Below are 26,917 nucleotides of genomic sequence, written 5' to 3' on the forward strand. Positions count from 1 at the left end.
AGAGGCCATGAACTTCCAGTCCTTCACACAAAGGGCATGAAACCTGGTCTGAATGCCTGTGAGAAGGGTGTGTAGGGAGCCAAGCAGAGTCCCCATCATCTCACTGGAGCCCTCTGTAGGCTCAGTTTGTGGTTACTGGGAGTGGGGCTGCAGCAGAGCTTCATCTCTAATGGGCTCCAGCTGTAGGACAGGTGAACAGTATTGAAGGCAATGAAACATGGAGTGCTGAGGTGTCCTGACCAATTCCAAAAGGGTAGAAAGGGCACACAGATGTAATGCACATTAGATGAATAGTGTAAAAGGTTGCGCTGAAGAACAATAAAGTGCTGATGCTTGAAGCCTTCTCTGGTGTCAGTTGTACCTTCCCTGTCAGCCCTCTGCTGTGAAGATGCTTCAGTCCCAGCAGTAAAAGCCTGGGTAAAAGGTGGTGGGAGTGTGGCCAGAGAGTCTCATCAACAATCAGATTAGTTTCTCAACAAGGTCTGCACCACGAAACTCTTTGTGTTCATTCAGTCCACAACTTTGGGCTCCATCAGGCACAATGGCCGCTCAGAACAGGAGGAATTGTGTGTTGCACTGAGTTCCTGGGCACCAAACCCATCTCAGGCCAGGTCACTCTACTCTTTCACTACTTCTTTTAATGCTTTTCCTCCACTGGTCCATATGGCTCCTGGTACAGTGATTCCTGTAACATGCAACTCAAGGCTTACAGCTTTTAAAGGTGCATCCATAAAAATCTCCTGATTCTCATCCCCAGCCTGGCTGCCACAAGGGGTTCCTGCTATGGTCCACATCCTGGTCCTCCATGGCTGCAGGGAACTGCTCCTCATCATCATCTTCAGCACAGGCTTCAGGGCCATCTCTGCTTCTCTTCCTCCAGAGTGGTGTTCCACCCATGGGAAACAGTCCCCCACAAACTTCTTCCTTCCCACAGGCTGCAGTCCTTCACAAACATGACAGTCCTCACAGGATCACAGCCTCCTTCAGGCATTAATCTGTGCCAGCATAAAGTCCATCAGGGATGCGTGCTCCATCATGGGCTCACCCACAGTGAGTTCACACTTGGAGTCCCAGCCTGTCCAGTTCAGCAGCACAGACACACCAGCGATGCCCTGGCCATCTGCCAGGCCAGGCACATCACCAGGACTGTTACCAATATGTGCCCAGGCACAGCAGAGTACCTTGATCAGCACTACAGAGAGCAGCAATTGCAAGGAGACACTAACGAGGCTCTAATACACAGCCAGGCAAGTGCACCCCATGGCAAGCACAGGAGCCTGCCAATTAATAGCTAAATGGCAATAACAGCTATTAAATCAATCTAGCACATGCCAATCAAATCCCTCATTGTCTCTAACCCTTTGAGCTGCACATTGAGCATGACAAAAAGTCTGTTGTGGTTTAATCCCAGGCAGCCACTCCCCCACCAGCAGGATCAGGGGGAGAATCAGAGGACAAAAAGTGAGAAAACTCATGGGTGGAGATTAAGACATTTTAAGAGGTAAAGCAAAAACCACACACATAAACAAAGCAAAAGAAGGAATTCATTCAACACTTCCACAGGCAAGAAGGTGTTCAGCCATCTTCAGGAGAGCAGGGCCCCATCACACATGGTGGTGACTTGGGAAGACAAATGCCATCACCCCAAACACCCCCCCCATTTTATTTAGTGAGCATGTCATGTGTAGAATATCTCTTTGGTCATTTGGGGTCAGATGCCCCAGCTGTGTCTCCTCCCAACTTCTCCTGCACCCCCAGGCCCCTCATGCAAGTGCTGCTCAGCAATATCCAAAACATCTCTGGATTACCAACTCTGTTCAGCACAAATCTAAAACTTAGTCCCACACTAGTTACTGTGAAGAAAATTAACTCTCCCCAGGCAAAAATCAGCACAGTTCACCATCTACCTCTTCTGTCTGAGAGGTGAAGAGTCAAGCATTAATCATCACACCTTCGGGCTTTCTGCTTCTCTCTTTGGTCTGTTTGCCAGCACACTGCAAACTTCTCACCCTCTCCTGCTTACTCCCAACTGCTGCTCTTATATTTCTATCACATCCTATCACCTATTTCCCCCTCATCTCTATTTATGCAGAAAGTAGTTCTAGACTAGGCTAGGTCTGGCAGCAAATGCAGCAGGCCCAGTTACCTCCCAGGAAAAGTTACATTGAAATCACCAGGTTCTCCAAGCATCCAGAAATTCAACCTGTTAAAATGAAGAAGTCTTTCAAATATTTCTGTTTCACCTCTTTGGGAAAGATTTTATACAAGCCAATAACTACTCAAGGCCATCATCTTTTTGTATTTTGTCTTTAGTGCAAGATCCTTCCTCTGACAAACAGAGCCCTTAAGAACCAGATGCCCTTGACTGGAGATGTCCCATTCAAGCCCACACTGAACCACCACATCTTGCTTTTCCAAGCTGATCCCTCTGAGTGCAGGCTCAGGCCCTGACTGGGTATTGGATATGCTCCTCAGCATCAAGCAAAGCCAAATTTATTTTTTCCCCTTTGCAATATTCAAGTGCTCTCTCAGAGAGAGTTTATTTTATTTACTCTACTGTATATTTTCAAGCACTGATTTGGGAGTGGCTGCAAATGGGATTGGACTGATGCTTCTGCCAGATTTTTTGGAAGGAATTGCTCTACTCAACACAAACACAGCCATCCACAGAAAATAACACAAAATCCTAACATTTGACTCTGGTCTCCAAGAGAGTTGGGAGACTGCAACAGCTCTCTTTTTTTCCAAGGCATTATCAAGTCAAACAGCAAGAATGGAAGCTGGAAAAGAACTTCCCACCATCTTTTAATTCTCACAGATTGATTTCTCTAACTGATTTTCACTCCTTCATCCTTTCTGTACTCATGTTCATATAGAAAAAACAAATAGGACAATCAAAAGCTGATTTCCACATTGTTTAAAGTAAAAGAAAAGTTGAAGAGCAAACAGAGGTAAGACATAGGCAGGAACTTCTGAATGCAGTGACAACGGGCCCCATTTTCTTTTACACATGGAGTAACTATTTAACTGCTTTTCTAGTAAAAATGGAAACAGGTACATCACTCCTGTCAGTCCCACCCCAAAAAGATACCACAACTCCAAATGTAGTCTCCTTTCACACCTCAAACAGAACACAAAAGACAAAGAAAAGTACAACCGCAAAACCCATCCCATAAAACAGGCAAACAAATGCAGTCATTCTTTTAGAAAAAAAAATATGTCAAGTATAAACTCTGCAAGTTCACATACACAGAAAGTCTGGCTGAAACAACAATTACAGTAAAAACTTCCCTAAAAAATAGAGAAATATACCAATATCTGCATTACTATCTTGTTAGATATGAATGCTACTACTGGTTTAGAGCACAGGTACCAACAAAGCCTAAATCTTACTTCAAAAACAACCAAACAAAACACAGCAAACTTTCCCACCCCAAAAAAGTCAAAAACAAACAAGCAACAAAAAAACTCAACAAAAACACCAACCAACCAAAAAAAAAGGCCAAAAGTAAAACATAAAAAAAGTTTAAAAACCCTCAAAAAATCCCACCGATCCCCCAAAACAAACAAAAAAAGCCAAATCCCCTCACAAAAAAGAAAGAAAAAAAACCACAAACAAACAGTAAAACAAATCACAACTCAAGCACTCCCAAGGTACCCCCTCCTCTCCTGCCTTATAAATAGTTTGTTTCCTGATTGTTTATCCCTTTCAGCTGTTGCCTGATTGATAAACATGTTAACCCTTTCCTCATCACATCCAATTAAGCTGATTCTCTTTGATGTCCTGAGGTCAAGGGCTGTAACCCCAGCAGAACAAATGACTTTAGTCAAATAAAGCCAAACCCACCTTTCAGATATTTGTCAGCACTGACCTGCCTCTCCAGGTCCTTTCAGTGAAAACATGGAAAATAGCTTTCAACTTTCTGGTGTTATTGTCTCAAAACATATAAATACATGAAGTCTCAGTTCGGGACCATCTCAATCAACTTGATGGGATAAGGAAACACATATTGGAGTGTTGGATCTTGTTTTTGTGGGGAAACTTGTGCTTTACAACCAATAGGATACAAATGACAGATTTTCCATGTGAATCTTCCAGATTTCCTGTGTGCAAGAGGCCTTGTCCATAGCCATGGGATCATGGCAAGCTTCTACAGGGAAAACTCACCGCAGGAAAACTGCAAACTGCACCCTGTTGTAGACTTTGGAGGGAGGGTGGTTGATGCAGACTGTTCAAAATAATCTTTGCTCAATACTCTGGTTTAACCCTCACTTACATTATTCCCCTCTCAGGAACAGTCACATTTCTCGACTTTCGTTTTGCAGGATTGAAGAAACCAGGATTCCAATTTTCTTTCTACAGGCTTTCTAATTTCCTGTCCATTGTAGAAACCCTTTAAATCTTGTTTGGTTCACAGGAATCTTCCTTGAGCGTCTCGTACCAACATGTGCAGAGGTGCAGCCTCACCAGTGCCTCCTCTGCCTCAGCACCACCTGCCCCCCATGGGCTGTGTCTGAGCTGACAGATTTTCACTTCCAGTCCTCTGTTTCAGGATTGCACCACGTTACACACCCCAACCCTCCTGTTTCAGTAGCTGATCCACAGGGATCTGCTGTTTCCATCCCCTGAAAGCACAAGTCCCCATTTGGCCCCCAGTACAGCACTTCATGCTCTGCCCTGTTACATTCTCTCAGGATAGCAGGGGATAAGATTTGCCACATTCTTATTTCTTAGTAAATATATTTCAAAACTTTAAATTCAATTTTCCACTTTCCTTCAAATCTTTGATTATCTCCTCTCCAAAATTGTGTCCCTGCAGTATACTTAATTCAGATCAGCAAGTCTCTGCTTGAGCTGCTTGTTACCTCCTTTTCTAATGCAAGTATTACATTTAGGTTGGATTTTGTGGATTTTTTCCCTCCTGCAACCTTTCCTAATCTGACAGGCTCTCACAAAATCTTAGAGAGAGATCTTCAGGTTTATGTGCCAGTTCTCAACAGGATTTTTGCAAAGGGGTTATTCCGGACCCCAGCTCCATTGTTTTAATTCCCTTCTGTGTCCATCCATGGATTTACTCACATTTCCATTCAAATACTTCTTTGCCAAGGAAAATATGATCCCATATCCACAGCAGTCTTCACCAAAAATTAAGGAGATTATTTACCTGATATTTTTAATATATATCTATATCTATATTTATCTGTATCTATTTTAAACATTAAAGCTATCCAAACCCTCATCCCTGCCCCATTTTAAACCAAACTCATATCTTCTTTACTTTTTTTCTTCTTTTTCTTTCTTATATAGCCAATGATTTGCTTATTACTGTTTCAGCTTCCTGTTTATGGTCTAATTCTCTTTTACACTGGAAATTCTCACTCGTCTTGTTTTCTGACCTTTAAACTGCAGCTTTCTTTTAGCACAACCCTCCTCCCCCTTCCTCTAAGCTCTCTGCTTCCTGCTAATACTTTTTCAGTATTTAATAGGTTTTTTTAACAGTTTTTAAACATTTTTAACAGTTATTTATCAGTTCAGGTTTCACTCTCTATACTTGAGACAGAGGCCCCAATTTTATTTTTTTTTCCCACGTTGAAAATGTCATTTTGATCGAAAGCCACTAGGAGGAAGCATTCAACAAGTTTCCCTGTCCAGATGTAGATCCCAGTCTTAATTTTATTAAATTCAAGTACTTCTGAACAGGAACTAAGGGGATCACAGATCCCCTCAAAAGTGTTTTGGCACATAATCCTATGAAAACCTGTGTTACTATTTACCTTCCAGTCAAACTGGCTTCTCTGCTCCTGCTAAAAACAGTTCTGTGACTCCATCCTCTGAAGAACAGAAGCCACCTCTAATTTGAAAGTTAATTTCCCCCTGACTAATCTATTTGTCTTTTAAACATTTTTCTCCCTTCCTCATATTTTCCCACTTGCTTTGTTTACTGAGAGTCATGATGCATCCTCTCAGCTGCTATTTCTAGGCTGAAAAACACTAAACTTGAATCTCTTCTCGTATCACACATTGTTATTCATCCCAGCATTGGATCCCAGCACATGATCCAGTTTTAATTCACAACTGTTGAATTGCAAAGATCTCTGGTGAACAGGAGGAAAAAATGTTGCCTTTCTTTCGAGCACAAGTGGAGTTTCATGCAGCTCCTTCAATTTGCCCAAGGGCTGAGAAACACTGAACTAAATTATTCACGTGGTTCAATTAATGATAGTCTCAATGGTAAAGTCAGTTTAGTTTATGCTACAGGTCTTGAAGAAAATAGCTTTTTATTCTTCAGTTTATTTTTTTTTCTCCCATCCCCCTTAACACTTTTGATTGGTTTGCAATTATTCAAGTATTTTCCATTACTTTGATTTCCTATGAAAAATGTGTGTCCTTTAGGTGGTGAAATGAAGCTCACTGCAGAGAGGTACAGATGTTCTGAAATTCTTGTGTCATTCATTCATATATTTATTGTTCCACATCACTATCAAAGGAACAAACTGATACACCATGTTGTTGAGCTTGTGTTTCTCATGGGCTCTCAAAGGGAAAAGCTCTCAAGCCTCAATTTTTTTTTTTTGTCTGTGTTAATAACCTCTTTAAAAATGCAATAATTTAGGATAAAATTTTAAGCGATATATAGTTTATGGAAGATGTAACTGTTGAACAGACCAGACTGTTAGTGCAGCCTGGGTTAAATAATGACTAAAATCACATGAAATATTGCTCTGAGTGACCAAAAAGGAAAGCAATCCATCTGGAACCAAGGCTGTATGTCACATAGCCACCACAGGAAAGCATGATGTTTGTAAGGACATCAGTAGGATCCAAAATTAAGGGGCTCAGAGGAGAACCAGAAGGATTTGGAAGATTATTTACTTATAAGGATGCATTTTCTTACTGCTGTGCTTATATTCATAATTTTATCTCCCAAATTTTTGGGACTTCCTTGTGGCCTGGAAGATTCTGCTGTGGCCTTTCATTACATTAAGAGGGTTTATAAGAAAGATGGATGGAGATTTTCTATCAGGGTTTTAGACTGAAGAGGACAGGTTCATCTTTGACCTAAGATATTTTTGCTATAAAGATGGTGGTGAACAGGGTGCCCAGAGAAGCTCTGGCTGCCCCATCCCTGGAAGTGCCCAAGGCCAGGTTGGATGGAGCTTGGAGCAACCTGGGATAGCGGAAGGTGTCCCTGCACCTGGTCTTTAAGATCCCTTCCAACCCAACCCATTTTTTGATTCTGTGATTAAAGAACATGGCAGGGGAACTGTCTTCCCTAAAACAGTATCACCTTTACTCAGAGTTTCTGCAGAAGGTAAAATTCACCCTAGAGGGTATTTATCATTTCTTACACCAATAAACAATTCACTTAGGGTACCAAATGAACTTTGGCATCTGATCTCCTACATTGGTGGAGCTCTGCCTCTGTTTCAGGGTGGCATTTACAGAAAGAAGGACATCAGTGATGCTTGCATATGTCTGACTAACAGTTAACTGCTTTTACAATAAAAAAATACTTCTTCCTGGCACACAAGCTGGCAAAGATGAGTCACACCACATTTAGGTATGGATGTGGTTAATACAATCTCCTGGGATGATGTGATACCAGGGCAGTTCAGTGCATCCCCAAATCCTTGAGAATGATGCATGTGGCTCATTACTGCTCCTCAATGCATCCTGCACCTCTTGGGAAGGTGACATTGAACAGGCTGGAGCTGGGAAACACCATCCCACCAGTGCCATGAAGTCAGCTCCTCAGCTGTGGTTGTTCGTATGCTGTGAAAGTGGTTAAAAAAAATTAGCCAAATAAACCCATTTAATTTCATTAATTCTTTTATTGTCATCAGATTTATTTTTTTATTTGAAGGAATAGAGCCCCTGGGTTCTAAAGGCACAGAGCTGTTGACTTTTCTGATATAACACAGATTCACCATGCATCTACCTTAAAATCTGAAGGAGTATTAGTCAAAATTAATTAAAGGAGCCACCATTTCAGGATTGGCTAGGGAGAAGCTAAGGGAATACCCCAGAGGAAACGAAAAGGTACTATGAATATTATTTATTTGCATCAGTCTTCACACAACATTAACAGAAAACAGAGTCTCATTATTAGGTCTAATTTACCATCCATAATAAAAGAGAATTTCTGTCCAAAAAGCTCACAATCTAAAGAGGTGGAAAAGACAGAAGAAAGCAACACAAGACATAAGAATATAACTGCTACCAGAGAGAAGGGGCATTCAGGAGAGAAGAAAACTTGATGCAGGTTGCAAACAAGTGCACAGCAGGTCCCACTCAATCACTGGGTTCTTTTCTGGCTGAAATCAATGTGGAGGAAAAAGCTCACCCGAGCCTTGCCAGAACCTGCCAAACTCAACAGTGATGACAAAGCTGCAAGCTTGCAACTAAGAAAAATGAAAAGCATCTTAAACCTTAAAGACAGTAGCATATGTAAGAAATTAAAATGTCAGGGGTAATCTGTGACTACATCTAGTACATGACAAAGGGAAACACAACAGTCCTTAGTCAGCAAAGTGCATCAGTGAACAAATCTCCAAAGTAAATATACAAAGGACAAAAGATTAAGTAGTGCTTGGGCATATGTTTTTCTGAGAAGCCTGAGCTATGAGGACATGAGATAAAGGACTTCATAAGGAAAATGTGGTGAGATGAGAAACCATGAGAGCCCATCTGCACATGCAGTTCCATGAGAAGTAGAAATTGTGATTACATCCTTAGTCTAACGTTAACCCCAAACCCAAGCAGTTCAAACTAGACTTCCTTCCTAATTGCCTACATGACTCATAATTTGTTTTTTTCTAACCTTTGCAGGAGAGAGAAGGCTGGTTCTCCCCTCAGAGAAACACAGGCAGGAGGAAGAAAGTCTCCTACCTCCAAAGGGAAACATCCATGGCCATGGATGATGTTCATCACCACAAACAAGGACACCTCTGATGGGTCCCATGTGGAGCTCCCCACCCTTGGTTTCTGGTGTCTAAGGGAGTGGATGAAGTGATATCACCAATTTCCAGCCAGGCTTTTTTTTGTTACTCTTCTCTACCACATTGTCAAGAATGAACTTGAACACAAAACCGTTAGAAGAAGTTTGAGGGGAAACTATGCAATAAACACAAATTTTTATGAGGTGACTGATGGTACAGCTGCCTTCACCTCACCGCCAGAGGAAACCATGTTAAAAAAAATAATCCTCACAGGCAAAACATAAAGCAAGGTTTTGCTCTGTTCAGTATGACTTCTGTAATACTAAGAGTTGTATTTATTATTTCATTAAACTTCAGTAACGCAACTATGATAACATACATGCCATGGTTTATTCTGTATATTGATCATATGGGAAGAAGTCCACTACACTGTGGAATACTGTGGATCATGCAGGATCTATGTTTGTGGCACATATGTCCCCATACATTAAAAAGAAATAAAATAAATAAAATCATCAGCAGTTTGCCAAACAGGTTTATAATGATAGTAACAATTAGGAATGGAATAGATTTTAGCTCCTTTCCATTCCTCAATTTATACTCATAGTGACATTCATTTTCTGTTCTCCAGTAGATCCATTGGTACTTGGACTTTGCTCTGCTTCCCGTACAGGGGAAATATAAGCTGAGGTTGCCTATCACTGCTGTGAACATGTCACAGCACCCAGGTACCACGGGACCTGCTTTGCAGTGAGATGCCATTGATCAAACAGATCCAAAACCTTTCTCTGAATAGGTAAATATTGAAGAAAACTGAACACAGCAGAGCCAAAGGCCACGATTCTCAGCTGCCATAATTAACTGATCACCATCCACAGACCTGGTTTCATAGGGAGGCTGCCTCCTCTGACACGTATTTACAATATCATCATCTGTGAAAATTTTAAAAATATTCTTAACAGCTTTGTCACTGATAAACTACTTAATGTCTGGAGACTGTTGACTGCCCATTATTTCTCCATTCTCAACCACGAGATTGCCACTGCTCTCTCTTGTGACACTGTCGTATGACGGAGGGATGGACACTGAGGACAAGGTTTCAGACCTGTTGGGACTCCTGCCATAATTTGCACGCAGCATAGACGCAATGAGCCCTTCGTTTTCTGGAGCATTCTCTCCCAGAGTGTCAGAGCTGCAAGTTCTGCGCTGGTACAGGTAGGAGGCCTGTCTGAGGGAGCGCTGGAGCAGGTGGCTCCTGTAGGCGCGCTGGATCACCGTGGCCGACGCTTCCTTCTGCCTGTGGCTGAGTGTGGTGGATATGGGCTCGTAGGATTGTTTTGATGGGTTGGCAGCCATGAATTTCTCTTCCATTTGTACTTTTAATGCATCCAGGTCCCCAGAGTCTCCCAACACCCTCTTGGTGAAAGCAAACAAGATGTCCAAGCAGTGTATCTTGTCCCCACTGACCACCGGCAAGTCCATTGCTGTGAGTTCAACTCTGTTTGGTTTTGGTACACGCAAAGGCTTAGGCAGAGCATCTGCAAAGTCCGAAAGGGCAGAGAAAGTTATAAACTGAGTTGCCTCAGGATCAAACTTCCCCCAGATTTCATAAAAGATGTCAAAGTCATCGTCCCCTAAAGGCTCTATACTTTCCTCAGTGGCAGCATTGAAGTTCTCCAGAATTACGGCTATATACATGTTTACAACAATGAGAAATGATATAATGATGTAACTTACAAAATAAATAATACCTATGGCAGGTTTACCACATTCACCTATGGTACCTTCTATGTTTGGATCACAGAATGGTGGCCCAGTGTTTAAAATAGGACTGAGAAGACCATCCCAGCCAGCTGACGTGGTGATTTGGAAGAGACAGAGCATGCTGTTAGCAAAGGTTTGGAAGTTGAACATGTCATCAATGCCATCTTCCATCTTCACATAGGCAAAGTTAGCCATGCCAAAAATGGCATAAATGAACATGACCAGGAACAGCAAGAGGCCAATATTGAACAGAGCAGGTAGGGACATCATTAAGGCAAAGAGCAGCGTTCGAATTCCTTTGGCTCCCCGGATGAGTCTCAGGATCCGCCCAATCCGGGCCAAGCGAACGACCCTGAAGAGTGTGGGTGGTAAGAAATGTTCAAAGGCTTGGCCAATGCTGGAAAGCAGTAAGGCTGAAAAGGAGGATAACGACTCATTAGAATATCATATTTTTCCTAGTCAAGAGGCTGGAATGATAATATATTTACGGCTCACATATATTTGATGTGTGTTTGCCAGGCCCTACCAGAATAACTTTGAGGAGAAGCTGAGTTGAAATAATAGTTGTTAAAATCAACAATTATTATTATTCTTCAGCCATCAGAGGACAGGCCCTGTTGCACTAAAAATGACAAGGAACTTTCTGTGCACAATTTCAAATATCTGTATCAGTTGACACTTGATGGCTGATGCTTTTCTTTGGCTCTGGTTGCATGAATATTTCAGCAGATTCAAGCTGTCTTCTACTTTTTTCTTCAAATACTGACACTAAGCCTAAACTAAGAAAACAAGATATAATGTGATGTCACGGTTATCATTTAGATCATATAGGCATGATATGTAGAAGCAAACAGAGTAATGAACACAGAAGTTGTGCATGCCACTCTAGGATGGCTTTTGGTTCGCTCAGGGACAGAGCTACACATGGATGTTATTTTTTCTTTGTTTGAATGAAATTAATGATATCTAGCAGAACTAGAAGAGGCTTGTCTTTTCTAAGTCTAGCTGTTTTGGATACTTGTTTTGTATTTACAATCCAGAAATTTAATTTCTCATGAAAGAGCCATAATCTCTCTGGAATCTTACTTACCCAAGACATGAGTCACAGTAAAGAAATGAAATATCCTTCTTCCCCTAAATGGCTATTGCCAGGGCAGTACTAGCCCTGAGAATAGTTCAATTGGCAGGAAGCTCAAATTTGCAACAAAGCTCTTTACCCCATTCTTCCATAGCAATGCCTTCAAATATAAACTAATATATTTTTGGTGATCTTTTCTATTGTGCTACAAAGTGTGAACCCTTATTTTCAGTCAGCAATGCCTGAATTTACAGAAACTGAATTCTACAGGTTATAATCTAATTCCAGCCTTCCTATTCTATACCTATACCAGTATTCCCATTTTTCTATATATTTCAGTCATCTGTCAAAAGCACAGATAACAAAACTCAATAACTGATCTGATTGAGTATTTCTTAGTTGGTACTAAATTGGTGACAATGGAAATCATCATGTAATGTGATACTGCTGTGATGGGGTTTTCATTCTGTGTTTCAGATGAGAAAAAAAAACAACCAAACCCCTAAAGAACCATTATAAATACATACACACTTTTACTAAAGGAATTGTTTTAAATCTCATTTCATATAATCTTGAGGGAGGTTGCTTATTTTTTCCTTAAGACTTTACAGTACTACAACTTACATTTCAATTACTAGATGCAGTTAATACATTTTAGCTACTTCTTTTTCTTTGTAAAAGAATAATAATTGATATAGTAAAGAATTTTCAAGACAATTTTACTTACCAACAAGTGACATAATAACAACAACTAAATCAAATATGTTCCAGGCATTTGAGAAATAGTACTGCCTCAGAGCCAGCAATTTCAGCACACATTCTGCAGTAAAGATGGTAACAAACATTATATTGATTTTGCTGAGGACGTTTGTCTTCGCTTCACTTTGCTCATAGGTTTCCACCATCATTGTGATCATGTTGAGGCAGATGAGACCCATGATGATAACATCAAACATTTGAGATGTTAAAATGTCGAAAAGAAAACCTTGGTATCTGTTCTAGAGGGGGAAAAAATATATCTGACATCAGTTATGAAAATAAGGAGTATCCACCCATACATGTTTCCAACATTTCCAATTTTTATGTCGCAAAGTCATTCAGCTACAATGAAGTCGGAAAAATTGGAGAAAGGCAGTGTACAAAAATGACATTAAAAATCTCTTTCTATCCTAAAGTTTTATCAGTACCAAGGTGAATATAAAACTCAGTAATATTTATGCAGAAAACTTAATATTTAACCTGTAAAATAATTCAGTCAACTTTTTGGTGTGGAACTGACTTTAAAGCACTGTGTGAGTATCAATGCAATGACAATATGAATAACTCATATGCAATATATAAATACATGCACTTTTCAGTTAATTCAATTGCATTTTTGCAATGCATTTTTCCCAATAAAGAATTCAGTTTACCAAGGGTCTTGGAATGGGTTTTTGAGGTTTCTTGGATCCCAACTTTTTCATTGCATTGTAGTATTTTTTCTGTTCTTCTGTCATAAAGATATCTTGCCCACCTAAGTATACAAAGAAATGTCACTGTTATTTGGTGAGAAGCAAAACTATTGTACTTAAAATATCTAAAAATCTGGAAACTGGCATTCCTTCCTTTTTTACACTTTGCTGTTACTGGCTCTTTTCACATCATGTAACTGTGTCCAAAAAATCAGTGGCACAAATCAGCCATTCATGGAATAGAAGTCTTGCTCACTTCTCAGCTCACTCAAACTCAGCTCACTCAAAAGGCATGCAAACAAAAAAACATGGACAGGATCAAATCTTTCCCTGGTTTCCCATGTGCTGGGTTTGCTGAATATCCAAATCACTCATCAGAGCATCTGTAGGAGACAACTTTCTAAATAACAAGTCTCCTGGTATGTTGAGTTCCCAAAAGAAGTGAAATTTTAAGTGGCTTTGAAATGTCTGGGGAAGATCTAGGTGTTCAGGTCACAGGGGAAGAGAAAGGAGAAAGTAATTGCTTGTAACTTAATTATAAATGCTATGGTAAATGCCACTAAAAGGTTTAGATTCCATGTATAGAACGTTGTTCTCTAAAGCACAACCAATACACTTATCTTTCTCTTTTGCTGGTTGAAGTTGTCAATGATTACACCAACAAAGAGGTTCAGGGTGAAAAAAGATCCAAAGATGATGAAGAACACAAAGTAGAGATACATATACAGATTGCTCTCCATCTTTGGCTGATCCTCTTTCTGCAAGAATAAGAAGCAACTTGAGAAATAACACACAGCAACATGAGCCCAGTTCAGAATAATCTTCATATTGAAGCTGCTCTCAAAAATTGATTCCAGGAGGAACTAAGATTTACAGCCTTACTGCTAATTGTGACCAAAGTAGTATAGTTTAAAACTACCAATAGTGCATAACAAAATTTTGTTTGAATATTCTTGACATGATTTTTACAGACATTGCAGAAGCGCCAGTCCGGTTCTTTCTAATAAGAACAGGAGCTATAAATTTTTCAGTACGTGAAAAATCAACCAAATTATGTAGAAGTCAAATTCTAAGCTCTTGCCATTAAAAGTCTTAGCCTAGATATGTAGTTGTTCTTTTTTCTCTTAGCAAAAACTTCTGTGATGGCAATTATGAATAAGAAAAGAATTGGAAGAAGAAAAATAACTTTTCAAATTGAAGAACAAAGAAGAAAGACATTAAAACACACCAATATATAAACATATATAATAAATATAACAATCTATGAAAATACTATTATTGGTATTTTCATATTTTATGTATTATTTATTATTTAGATTTTATATACAATATCAATATATATTATAATAGCAATATTATAATACTAAAATACTTTTAAAATTCTTTTATTCCTTTGAAATACTAATAAAATTGAGAGATTCTCTATATTTCAGTTTCTTTCCTTAGTATGTCATACTTTGTTCTGTGTAAGTGGGTTGATCTAGAGCAGAAACCCGTTCCCCATTGCAACAGAGAAGCTTTAGGATACTATGAGTCATTTGCAGATTAAATGTTTACATCATCTAACAAAAAATAATTTGTGGTAGTATTTAGCACAGACAAACAGCAGATCTAGAAGTGCAAAACAAATACTGCATTTGCAGAAAGCAGTAGCATTGACAAAAAATATGGTTTGATCACAATGACTCACCTCTCGTGAATCTACTGCTGCATACATGATGTCCATCCAACCCTTGAACGTTGCCTGGAATGAGAGATTATGGAAAATGTGTTGAACTTTGACCTTAAAAGCCTTCACATAATTTACAATATCTGAATAACACTGACAGAAGGAAGAGCCTTTCCTATGTTCACATGCACAAAGCACCGAGCTCTGGCTGCTGCGTGTCGCATTCTCAGCCTTATGAAAGGATATGAAAGCTCTCAAGAGGGAGACAAAACACTTTATCCTAGGATTCTGACAGAGCAAACCTTCATCAGCACGGCACTAAAGGCCATGCAATCCTCATGGCTGAACAAATCTGCATTTTGACAGAAAGGTTTACTGTTTGCTCCAGAATTCCTTCTGAGATGGACTCCAAGTCTCAGGATCACGAAACTGGTGGAGGCTGCAACAGCATTTGCCCACCAAATGTTCCTTTATCACCTGCAAAATCACAGCAGGGTCTCATCTGTCCCCCTTTTCCCATTTGTGTGCATGAACAGCCAGCTACAAGGGGAGAGCAAACTGCAGGATATTTCACTCCTTGCATCGCCCTCAGAGATGAGTTAGGAACTGACAAAAGGTCAAGCCCATCTGACAAGCTGCTGGCTACTGAGGACAAGCAGCACTTACCACCTGAAGAAGAGCCAGGTAGCCAGAGCCAACATTATCAAAATTAACTTTAACGTTGACCCAGAATATTTTTCCAGTACTGTTATACATCTTACAGTCTGTTTTGTTATCGATAGTGCTATTTATTTCGGAATTTTCATCTGTCATATTGACACATTTCTCAAACTTCCCAGCAAAGAGGTTCACTCCCATGATGCTGAAGATGAGCCAGAAAATGAGGCAGACGAGCAGAACATTCATGATGGAACGGATGGCTCCCAGAAGGGCATAGACCACAACCTTGGATGAAAAGGGAGAGGAAAAATTTGCTTCAGAAATAGGATGGGCCCAGGTATCTGTAAGCAGTCACTTGGTCATCTCTGCAAACAAAAACCTGATGTTTTCCATGTAAATACTAGTCACAGCTGGCAGGAGGACCTTGAACAATATCTTTAGTATCTATTAGACTTTCAAAGCAGTAGTTGATACTTTTTGGTCTGCTGTGAGACTCTACTATCACTAAAATGTAAGTCTACACTTTTTTTTTCTTTTTTTCTTTTTTTTTTTTTTTTTTTTAACTTTTCCTAATTTTTGGAATAGAACATGGTCTATTTGTTTCTTTGTTTTAGACTTTATTAACATAAAATTTCTGAAGTATTCATCCATGAGCACTAGTGCAAAGGACTATTTTTAAGACTGTCAAAAGTAGTTCCTGAAAGGACTAGTAATAATTCTCCACTAGTAATTTGCCTCATTTATTTTTAGTGGATTATGATTGTGTTTGGGGTCTATAACTATAAGCCAGGTACATTTTCTGTGCTAGGTGCTGTATCACCACAGAAAAGTGTCTATGCAGATTTTAAATGTATGCTAAGACACAACGGATTGCTTAAAAAAATCTGGGTAAGGGAATGGTGGGAGCATTTCTTTGAGTTTCACAGTGAAGGCAGTGAACTCATCTATGAAGCAGCAAAGAAAAACTTCATGGACCAGCAGAAAAATTAAAAGGCTTTGTGAAGATTTTTTGGAGACTGTCCCACACACTTTCTTCATAGCAAGACAGAAAGTATGATACCACCTGTTTCAATATCAAAATTTATTCCAGATACGGAAAGTTTGATACATTCTGCTAATTAATTTAATGATATTTCTCTCTGTCTTCATGGTGTCAAGATTGCAACCACAGAATTTTCAGTCTCACTTCCAGAAAAAAAAAAAAAAAGTGCTCTTTTGATGGGAAAAGAAAATCTAATGTTCTACAGACAAACACTGTTGTTTTCTGAAGGAACTCTATTTGAAGCAATAACTTGAGCAAAGTACTTTTTAATAGGCTACAGTTCTTGTAAATCAATCCAGTAAAAAACATTCAAAATTGAAGTGACTCTTTCCTCTGAGTTAGCTTGCTATCAGATTTCAAAAATTACAATTGTGCTCACGCAATTCTTATTCTCGCAGTTCTTATTCTCTACTTTTTTTGCCTATCTCAGTAAGACAGGAACACAAGAATGTCTGGACAGCAATGGAACAAAGTTCCACCTAGGCCAGTTTTAGTTTCAACAGCACTTGAAGCAATCACTCCGGGAAAGTCTATAAAGAATGCCCAAGTACGGAAGAGCTCAACCAAGGGTCTCTTTAAAAATTCATTTTATAGTTCCTAAACTGAACACAGGGTGAACATGTTTTCATGAACAATGTGTCATAAAACACAGTGATGAGTAACAAATGTGTTATGTGCTCATCAGTTCTGACAAGCTTTAGTTTGCCATCAGTCTTACCCTCATTCCCTCAAACCGTGACAGTGCTCTCAAGGGTCTCAGAGTCCTAAGAGATTTCATGGGCCCAAAGTTACTGCCAAAGAGGTTTATCAAAGAGACCTGAGTGGGAAGACAAAGGAAAAGTATTAGCAATGTCCTGTCATCTGTTTCCTTTATTTCTGATAAAAAAACCCAAAACCCAACCAACAAACAAAACCATGCTTTCGGTGTTGCCTTGGGTTGCAATATGTAACCAAAAATGTGTATTCTATTTGCCATCTGTTGAAACTGGTTGGGGAGGTGTTTATCTCCTGTACAACCCATTCCTCATAACTCCAGAGGGTGGGGGGCAGCTGTCTTCTGTTAATGGGCCAGTTCTTAAAACCAAGTGGGGCAGTGTTCTTATCTCTTCCAGGACCCATCCTTCCTCCAGGGGATATCTGCTGTTCATGGGCCATCCAGGCTCACTGCAGGGCTGATACAATTCCATCATCCCATTGGGAGATGCTCCAGCCAGCAGGAGGAGCCAAACATTCCTACCTGGATAAAACCTGAGATTCAGAACACAAGGATACCCTGTTTTCCTCTGGATTCCCTGAGGAAAGCTGGACCCATCTCACCACCACTGGACCTTCAGAGAAAAACTCCACCCTTCTACAGAGTCATCTCTGCTCCAACAGAATCACATCTGTCACTGCAGGAGGACTTGATTGGACTGACACCAACACCCTGACCAACAGGGGTCAGGTTGTATTCTGACTCAGTCAGCCCTTCTAGGATTCTTTTGTTTGCTTGGTTTTTTTACTACTACGTTTGTATTTTTTAATATTCCCAGTAAAGGACTGTTATTCCCATTCCCAGATCTTTGCCTGAAAGCTCCCTTAATTTCAAAATTATAATAATTTGGAGGGAGGGGGGTTGTATTTTCCATTCCAAGGGAAGTTCCAGCTTTCCCTGGCAGACACCTGTCTTTCCAAATCAAGACAGGTGCCTGGAGTACAATATCCTGACACCACTGCTACAGGGGTTAAGGGCACTGTCTGAAATTTACATCCAGAAAATAATCAGGGATTCTGCTGCTAATGCTGTGTAGGAACAGCAAAGGCAGAACTCACAGCTACAATGAGGAAGTCCAGCCAGCACCAGGCATTGGTGAAATACTTCTTAAAGCCATAAGCCACCCACTTCAGGAGCATCTCCAGAACAAAGATGAAAGTGAACATTTTATCAAGAAATCCCAGTATCGCTTGAATTCTTTCCCTCTTATTTATATGGATGTCTTCAAATGCCTGAATTCATAACAGATACAGATAAATGGGAAAGATCAGAAATTAACCTTGTAAAATTAAAGTCAAGCAACACTGAGACCCTTTTATCATTCAATTTGATGTAATACAGATCTGAACACCATTTGTTACTCAAATCTATGCCAGCTGATAAAAGTATAATTCTCCCTGTGCCTTCTCTTTCTTTTTCTCTATATAATACAGCCCGGTGGATGCATCCTTTCTGCACAATGAAATCCTAGGAAGACTGTATATATTTTTAGAAATTTATAGCATAAATTATATATATGGAAGAGAATGAAGTATTTTTTCCCAACTTGTTTGTTTTAATGGTATAAAATCTCTTTAATATTTCACAATTGTGACATAACTTCCTGAGAAAAATCCAGTATATAGCCAGAAGAAACAGCTTCTGAGATTCATATATTCTTAGCTTAGCTCATGCTCTCTTATAATTTTTAATAATATCAATAATAGGTATGCAATAATTAAAATGATGAATAAAAGACTGCTATTTGAAGACTCTTCCTTCATAATGAGTTCAAAGATATTCACTTTGTTTGTTGCTAAGAACAACTTCTCTGGGTGCAATTTAAAGCCAAAAATCCTTCATGAATACATGAAACTGTGCTACACTAACCAGGGCTCCACTGCTCAGAAGAATCATGAACATGATAAAGGATTCAAACCAAGAATGCTCAACAATCTGGTAGCAGGTTTTCCTCAGATTCCACCAGATTTCTCCTCCAAACTTTGAAGATCTGTCCAGGCAACAATGAAAGCACCGAGCACATCCTGCAAGTGAGAGACAGCAGTGAGTGCAGAGAAGGAATGCACATGGATGTGAAGGCATGGCCAGGAAAATTTACATACAATAGGTGTATGTAAATAGGTGAGGTGCCCCCTTGGACAACCTTCCATTATTTCAAGATATTTCCAAGACACTGGACAGGCTCTCACTGATCTGCTGTTGGGACTCAAAAACTTCCAGGCCATGGGAAGAAGAGTCTTGATGTTACAAGTGCCACTCTCAGTTTCTGTTCACTCTTGGGAAAGCAGAGATGAGATGCTGTAACCCCAGCAGAGAAAGGCATCAAATTTGTCAGGATTGATCTTGTGAAAGCCAGCGTCATTACATATTAGGGTAGGAAGAAATCATAAAAGTTCTTAATACATCCTAGAACAACTTGCAAAGCTAGATATTGTCTGATGATTTGAAAAAAGTCCTCAAATTATTGGATGATATTTAAGGTCCTTTCCAACCCAAGTCATTCTGCAATTCTCTAATCTTCACCTTATAGAAATTGAAATAATCTTAACAGCTTATTTTGCTTATTTCACTCCTTTTTTTGAGATTATTCATGAAATGTTATTCAAGGAATGCTTTTACTGCTGCAAAGTATTGATAAATACTTTGCGCCAAGTGACCATTGCCATGTGAGACCTGATTCCATGCACATTTTTATGTGAAACCTCCAGAGTGACTTGGTTGCTGTTGAACTGAGTGAAGTTCATCTCACCTCACAACCTATTTATCAGAATGGGGTCTATACCATTGCCCATGTCTTCAAAGCAGTTGGCTTTTAGGGGAAAGGGTTTTATTTTTCAGGTGTCTCAGTCTCTGTGTTGACTAGATAGGGACAATTATTTAGCTTTTTTCAGATAACTAAAATTATTAAAAATAATCTGACCCTATTGGCTCAGCACCAGTAGAGAAACAAGTTGAGTTTTCCCTCTTCTCACTTCCCAGTAGTGAAACCATAAGAATCTTACCTTCTGGAAAACATTGCTCTGGAGTCTTGAAGTCTTCAGAAAATTCTGGAATCTGTTTTAAAACATCTTCAGGATTTGCCAGATCCACGGTGCTGACTGCAGAAGAGCTGAAACCGTCCAACTACCCAATAATATCAGTTATTTATTCTTTCTAATTCAGGTCCAAATGAATAAATTAATCCATGAATAAATAAAACTCAAAATTAAAGCTTTGTTATGTACTAATATTTGAAGTGCTATTGGTAATGGAAAACACTTTTTGATTTTAAAAGATAGAAGCTTAGAAGTACCAATATGTGCATTCAAATAGAGGCCAAAGCTCTACAATTCCAATATCTACGTGAACCAGATGTACCTGGGAAAATCAGCTGGGAAATGGAAGAGCTTTTAAATTGCATATTAGTGAATGTCATTCTCAAAACAGGAGAAATTACTTGGGTTAAAACCATGAAGTCATGGAAAGATGCATTCACACAGGACACGCAGATAAATGTATCCGTTATCATGCCAGGAACTGAGCACCCATGACAGTATTTAGGAAGCAGAAATTGGAATCATACCCTGTGTTCTCCAGTTACAAAGCTTTTTGCCATCCCATTAAACCAAAGACAATATGTTATGAGTAAGCAGTTTGTTAGCAATTACTTACTCTATGTTTTTGTTCTTTCATATTTCCATAATGCTGTTTTTTACTTCTTTGAATGTATTTTACATTCAGAATTATTTTAAAAGTACTGTAAACTGGTAACAATGATCTTTAATGACATAGAGAGAAACTCATTTCAAGCATTATGTTTCTTGAATCCAAGATACTAAGGACACAGGCAGGCTTGATGGAATTTCCCACATGGAAGCTTATCTCTCTTTAATTCTTTTTTTCTTAATCCTCCTGTTTTGTGCAGTCAGAATTTAATAAATGGAAGGTATGCAAGAGTATTTTATAAATTATTCATAATTACTACCAAAATTACATCCTACTTTTCTCTTTTCTACATTATCTCTTTCCTGTACTTATATTTTTCTTTGAAATAAATACCTAGAAACCCTTTGATTTTGCTCACAGAATTCCAGCTCCAGTATTGGCTCTTGTCCTGCCAGACCAGTATTCACTCTTGTCCTGCAAGTTCAGAGCTGCTTCTGGTAACCCCCTGAACAGGAATATGTCTGTGTTTGACCAGTATTGGAAAGTCAACATCACTGAAAAAGAATTACATTGACTCCACTTTTTTCTTCTGGTGATGAGAGTTCATCCTTCCTGTCCTTTCCTAGATAGAGCACACTTAATTCTTCAGAAGAAAATCCTGATCCTTTACTCCAGCTGCCTGAACTTTTTGCTCTGTCTCTCATTTGCCTCAGGTGATTTTCATCCTGAAATTAATCTGTGGATTAGAGGAGCTTTCTTTTGCCTTTTTAGGGGCCATACAAATCAGAGGGAAAATCTCAATAAGCTATAAATTTCATTTAAAGTGTGACTCTCCAGACAAGAGTTATAAGAAAGGATCATTTTGTGTCTCTGATTTTACCTAAGGATAGAACTTTTCCCCAACATACAGGCAGCAAATGAAGACATTTTAGCCATCTATTCAGAACTTAAATGAGAATTCTTACATAGGAATTAAGAGGGAAATTTAGGATGGGAAATTGTGATACCAGAATGACAAATGTGATTGAAACAGAAGTGAAAAACTCATAGAGCACAAAGAAGTAGGGTAAATATATGATGTAGCATCAAAAACATGCCCTTAGTAGAGCTACTCCTTAGTTAGTCCCATCCACTTCAAATAACTACTACATACTACACACAGCAAGGAAAAACATGAAGTAAGGATCAGAGCTATCAATTCATCTTCTGAATCCGTGATAATGTTCTGTATGCAGAACATGTGTTTTTGCCCTTTTGTGCAAATAATACCAGAACAGTTAACATTATGCATAAATATTTACATTAAAAAATCCAGGTTCACCAAGGACTGCCACAATTACCTGTGTGCACCACAGCATGTCAGCCAGAATTCCTGCAAAATTTTGTTTTAAAACCATGAATTAAAGAATCTTGATTTTAAAAGGCTCCAAGTGATGATTTACCCTTGATAAAAATATTTTTACATTTGATTATAATTCAGAAGTTTGTAACACTCTGGAAACTGAGCAACATATCCCACCCTGTTCTGCTAGAGACCATCTTCCCCCGCACATCCCTCCCTCCCTTCGTCTCTCTCCACAATTTTACTGTTCCAACACAAATAAAGAAATCCATTACCTGTTTGCTGCATTCTGTTTCAGTAAATGTGCTCAGTTTATCATCATCTTCAAAACCCTCACTTGTATTTTCTGCCTCAGCAATAGGGACACAAACAAATACGTTGGGGTTTCTAACAAAATCTTCCAGACCTGGGCATTTGTCACTGTTTTTCTCAATCCATTCATTATCGTAATTCTCTTTACAACTTTTTGTCTCTTCACTCTTGAACCCAAGTGAGTTCTGTGCAGTTAATTTGATTTTCTTCTTGTGCACTTTCTTTATCCGCCTGAGCTTCCTACAGCAGGCATCCCACGTCACGCTCTTGACAAGGTGGAATCCTTTGCGGATCCGAGCGACGGCAATCCGAAGGTTGTTCATCTCTCCATCATCCTCTGCTGTCTGCAGACTGTCAGCACTAAAAGAACTCAGCAGCAGTGCAATGAAAAGGTTGAGAACCTGAAAGCAATTGAAATAATAATAACAAAAAAATTAAAGTCCTGAGACCAACATTTGAATTCTAACTTTGAAGAACAGAGGTGCTACCAAAGTTCAGTCTCTCCTGAGCAAACCAAAACAAGGTGATAAGGAAATGACACTGACTGATCACATTGCGGTTGATGAAATCAAATTCTCTATTAAAAATTTCAATGTTCCCATTCCTCTCCTCTCAAAAAACTTAATTTAAACTACAAGAGGAAACAGATCTACGTGCCAAATGCATTTTTTGGCGAAAGAAATTTTTCAAAGGTTAAAGTAGTAACAAAGACTCATATCCTGTCAGTTTAATAATTGTCTTTTCATTCTATAAATTAGAATTAAATCAGTCCTCTGTGGACATACTTCCAAAATTCTGTGAGATCAGATTCAGGCCCAGAAATTTCCTCAAATCTGCCGCATTATCACAAAAATCAAAACCAAGAGAAGCTCAAATTTCTCATTTTTAAAGTGAGAAACCTTCAAACAATTTTTAAACCTCCATTTGTTTTTTGTTTGTTTGCTTTTAAGGGAATACGATAATTTAAAAATTTCACTAGTATTTTGGTTTCTAATGGGATCCCTGTATCTTAACTTCTATCATGGCAGAACTGGGCAGATAACACCCCTGAGCCATCCAAGGACCACAGGCAGTGGAGAATGTCAGCTCTCCAGAGATCAATTCATCCCATCTGTCTTAGTTATTGACTTTAGGCTGGAATAAATCTCAGTCCCAGATATCTCTCTCTGCTTCCTTGGACCATAAGAAAGCCTGGACAAAAAGCAAGGGCTAAACACTTCATTGCTTGACAGTTAACATTGTGTGATACAAATCTCACTCACAGCAGTTCATCACTGACATCAATCTTTGCAGTTTGGAACAGGCATTAAATACATATTTAGGATCCAGCCACACAGCAGAGATTTCCAATAAAGGTCTGTCTAGAGTTAAATATGTTCAGAATTTTTTTTACAATTAAGAGAAGTTTGGCATATGAATGAAGAACATGAGGAATAAAGTTATTAAAAGAAGATATTTATGATTTGGGCATCAAGAAAGGACATGGACAGCACAGGACCAAGGAAGGCAGGCTGTCCCTTATGTCCCAGCAGAGTGTGTTGAGGCTGTGTGTCCTGGGTTGACAGTGCTCTCTATCCCATAATCCCATATCGTGGACTCCCTTGTTATGTCTAAGAGGTGTTCCGTCCCCTTTAGGGGGGGCGGGCACTGGCCTGCTGGCTTGCTCGGCTGCTGCTTTGGCTTTGGCTTTGGCTTTCCTGCTTCTAGGCGCTTGCTGTCTCGCAATTTTCTGCTAGTTTCTTGCCCTTTCGTTCTTTTGGTTTTTTTCTTCCTTTCTTTCTGCCGCCTCTGTGCTCTGTTTGTTTTTTTTTCCTTTTCCTCTTCTCCCTTCCCCCCCCTCCCCCCCCCCCCCCCCCCTCTTTTAAGATTTAGGACCGGCACCCGGAGCTGATCTGGCTGGAGGAGTCCGTAGAGGATCGCCGGGGCTTGTAAAGGAAGCTGCGCGCCCTCCCCCTCACAGTAACCTGAGCTTTTTCTGTTCTTTTTTGCCCTTGTGTCGGGGGGGTGTTTATTCATTTGTTAATAAACCGGTTTTTTCCACTTTGTGTTCAAGAGATTCCTTCCCAAACCCAGGGTTGGGGGGAGGGGTGGTAGAGGTTTTGTTATTAGGGGATTCCTTGAAGGTTTTCCCCTAATTCAACCCAAACCAGAACACTGTGTAGGTTATGCCATTGCAAAATCCAGCTCTTGGATATAAATGTACTTTGAGATGCCTAAAAATAATCCTGATTTCTCTGGTAGCACTGTAGATTCTGCCATTTGCTGATTAAGAATTCAGTACTTGCATGAGGTCTTAAAAAAAAAATAAATTGATTTAGAGAGGGACTTAAGCACTTGGCCTAATTAATTCAAGCAGGTAAGCCATAAGCCTGCTGATTATTTACATCCAAATCCCAAGATGTGAAGGAACATAGCTGCCTGTAGCGTATTTACTGCAAAGGTATTTCTTGTCACATTGCCACATGAAAAGGTCAAGTGATGCTGTGTGCAAAGTTCACAAAATGGGAAAATAGAGACAATAGCTCAAAGATGAAAAGGAAAAAGAGGGTTTTGCAGACTATAACACACATAGGTAATTTCTGCACCTGTTTTTAGGGAACAGGGTTTTTTTTGTTGTCAGAACAGCCATTAACTGGAGTCCACCACAGACAGGATGAAGAGCAGAACACATTGCGAAACTTACCACTAAGTTTCCTATCACCATGACCAGCGGGAAGACAACGAGACACAGTGATGGTTCAGCAACCACCATGCAGTCCCACATGGTCTCAATCCATTCTCCACATAGAATTCGGAAAATGACGAGGAATGAATGGAAAAAGTCTTTCATGTGCCAGCGTACCTCGCAGCCTTTGCTTAATTTATGGCAGTTGAACTCATAACTTCTCCCAAAAAGTTGCACCCCTACTACAGCAAAAAATAACATGCTGATTGCCAGGACGAGGGTCAGATTACTCAGTGCTCCCAGGGAGTTGAAAATTATTTTAATTAGAGTGTTTAAAGTTGGCCAGGACTTTGCCAGTTTGAAGACCCTCAGCTGTGTAGCAACATAAAACATAGTGTTAGACACTGGTAGAGATAACTCATCTTTTGCACCATGCAAATCTTACAATAACCAAATTATTGATATTCTCAACTATTCCAGCAATGCAACATTCGTGGCACATTAATACTTTTTAAAAGTATTTATAGATAACTTTTTCTTTTGACTGGGCAACACTGCACACATAAACTAATCACCTTGTAAAGGACCAAACTAACTTGAGACCTTGATAAATACTTGGCCAGAAAAGGCAGGTGTTCATGCAATGCTCTTGATGTCGATTATGGTGCCAGATTTACATGTAAAACAAAGGACCAAAAGCTCAGGGACTGCTGCTGTAGCACTATGAAAAGTGTCTATATTTTGATAAAGCAATTTGAATCAGTCCTCAGTATATGTAGTGGATATCTTAACATCATTTCCATATCTCTCTTTAAATATTGTTTATTTCTGTTTGTACTCTGACACTTGTTTCCTAATTTCTGGTGCTATTTTTAATTATTTGCATCAGTTTTAGAACATCTCCATTCTGGAACATTTTTTCCTTTGAATATTTGTGAATTCAAAAGAAATATACTTCCTTAATCTCTGACTAACATCACAAGGAGTTTGAGTGCATTTCTTAAAGCCAAGATGAGGAAATAAAAATAATTGAGGTAAAAAAAAAGTAAAAATAATCATTTTTTGCTTCCAACTACAGAAGTATTCTCTGTTAAATTCACAAGATAAAGTTTCATACAACTGAGCATGCATGAAGCATTACCAGTCTGAAGGATCGTAAAACTGACAGGGTTCCTCCTTTTTGCCTTTCTTTGCTGCTTCTGCGTTTGGGGAAACCCAGTTCAACCAAACTCAGTGTGACAATGACACTGTCAAAAATATTCCAGGGCTGCTGAAAATAGTAATACGGATCTAGAGCGATGATTTTTAAGATCATTTCTGCAGTGAAGATTCCTGTAAAAACCTGTGACAAAGAAACAGTAGCATTAGCCTGCAAGTAGCCATAAAATTATCTTATCTCTAGGTCATGTTCCCTCAAACAACGTTCATGGACAGGTTAATAAAACCCATGAAATTTATGAAGTTCCAATGCACTTTTAATTAAAATGGGAGGATTGTTTTCTGCCTTCTCAGGAGCATGCCAAAGTGTATAAAAAATCTGGGAATCTTCTACATTAGAAATAAAGTTTATAAATGCAGGGTTTGCTAATTTTTAA

The 26,917-nt window shown here is 39.3% G+C and overlaps 1 protein-coding gene across 1 annotated transcript in view; it reads right to left on the minus strand.

Annotated features, from left to right (window-relative positions):
* Nucleotides 1-9,660: 9,660 nt before the first annotated feature.
* The window catches only part of LOC310916111 (sodium channel protein type 5 subunit alpha-like), a 78,201-nt gene continuing 60,944 nt past the window's right edge, over nucleotides 9,661-26,917 (minus strand). The window contains exons 13-25 of the mRNA XM_083873398.1: nucleotides 26,464-26,664; nucleotides 25,341-25,694; nucleotides 22,902-23,058; nucleotides 20,361-20,456; nucleotides 19,228-19,382; nucleotides 18,417-18,590; nucleotides 17,323-17,421; nucleotides 15,569-15,847; nucleotides 14,924-14,977; nucleotides 13,850-13,991; nucleotides 13,195-13,295; nucleotides 12,510-12,780; nucleotides 9,661-11,117 (exon numbers count right to left, since the gene is read on the minus strand). Of these exons, the coding sequence (XP_083729524.1) occupies nucleotides 9,919-11,117; nucleotides 12,510-12,780; nucleotides 13,195-13,295; nucleotides 13,850-13,991; nucleotides 14,924-14,977; nucleotides 15,569-15,847; nucleotides 17,323-17,421; nucleotides 18,417-18,590; nucleotides 19,228-19,382; nucleotides 20,361-20,456; nucleotides 22,902-23,058; nucleotides 25,341-25,694; nucleotides 26,464-26,664 (3,282 nt within the window). The 3' untranslated portion in view covers nucleotides 9,661-9,918. The remainder of the gene's footprint in view (nucleotides 11,118-12,509; nucleotides 12,781-13,194; nucleotides 13,296-13,849; nucleotides 13,992-14,923; nucleotides 14,978-15,568; nucleotides 15,848-17,322; nucleotides 17,422-18,416; nucleotides 18,591-19,227; nucleotides 19,383-20,360; nucleotides 20,457-22,901; nucleotides 23,059-25,340; nucleotides 25,695-26,463; nucleotides 26,665-26,917) is intronic.

The sequence above is a fragment of the Zosterops lateralis genome (assembly GCF_965231275.1).
Source record: "Zosterops lateralis genome assembly, chromosome: 1".
Classification (NCBI taxonomy): domain Eukaryota; kingdom Metazoa; phylum Chordata; class Aves; order Passeriformes; family Zosteropidae; genus Zosterops; species Zosterops lateralis.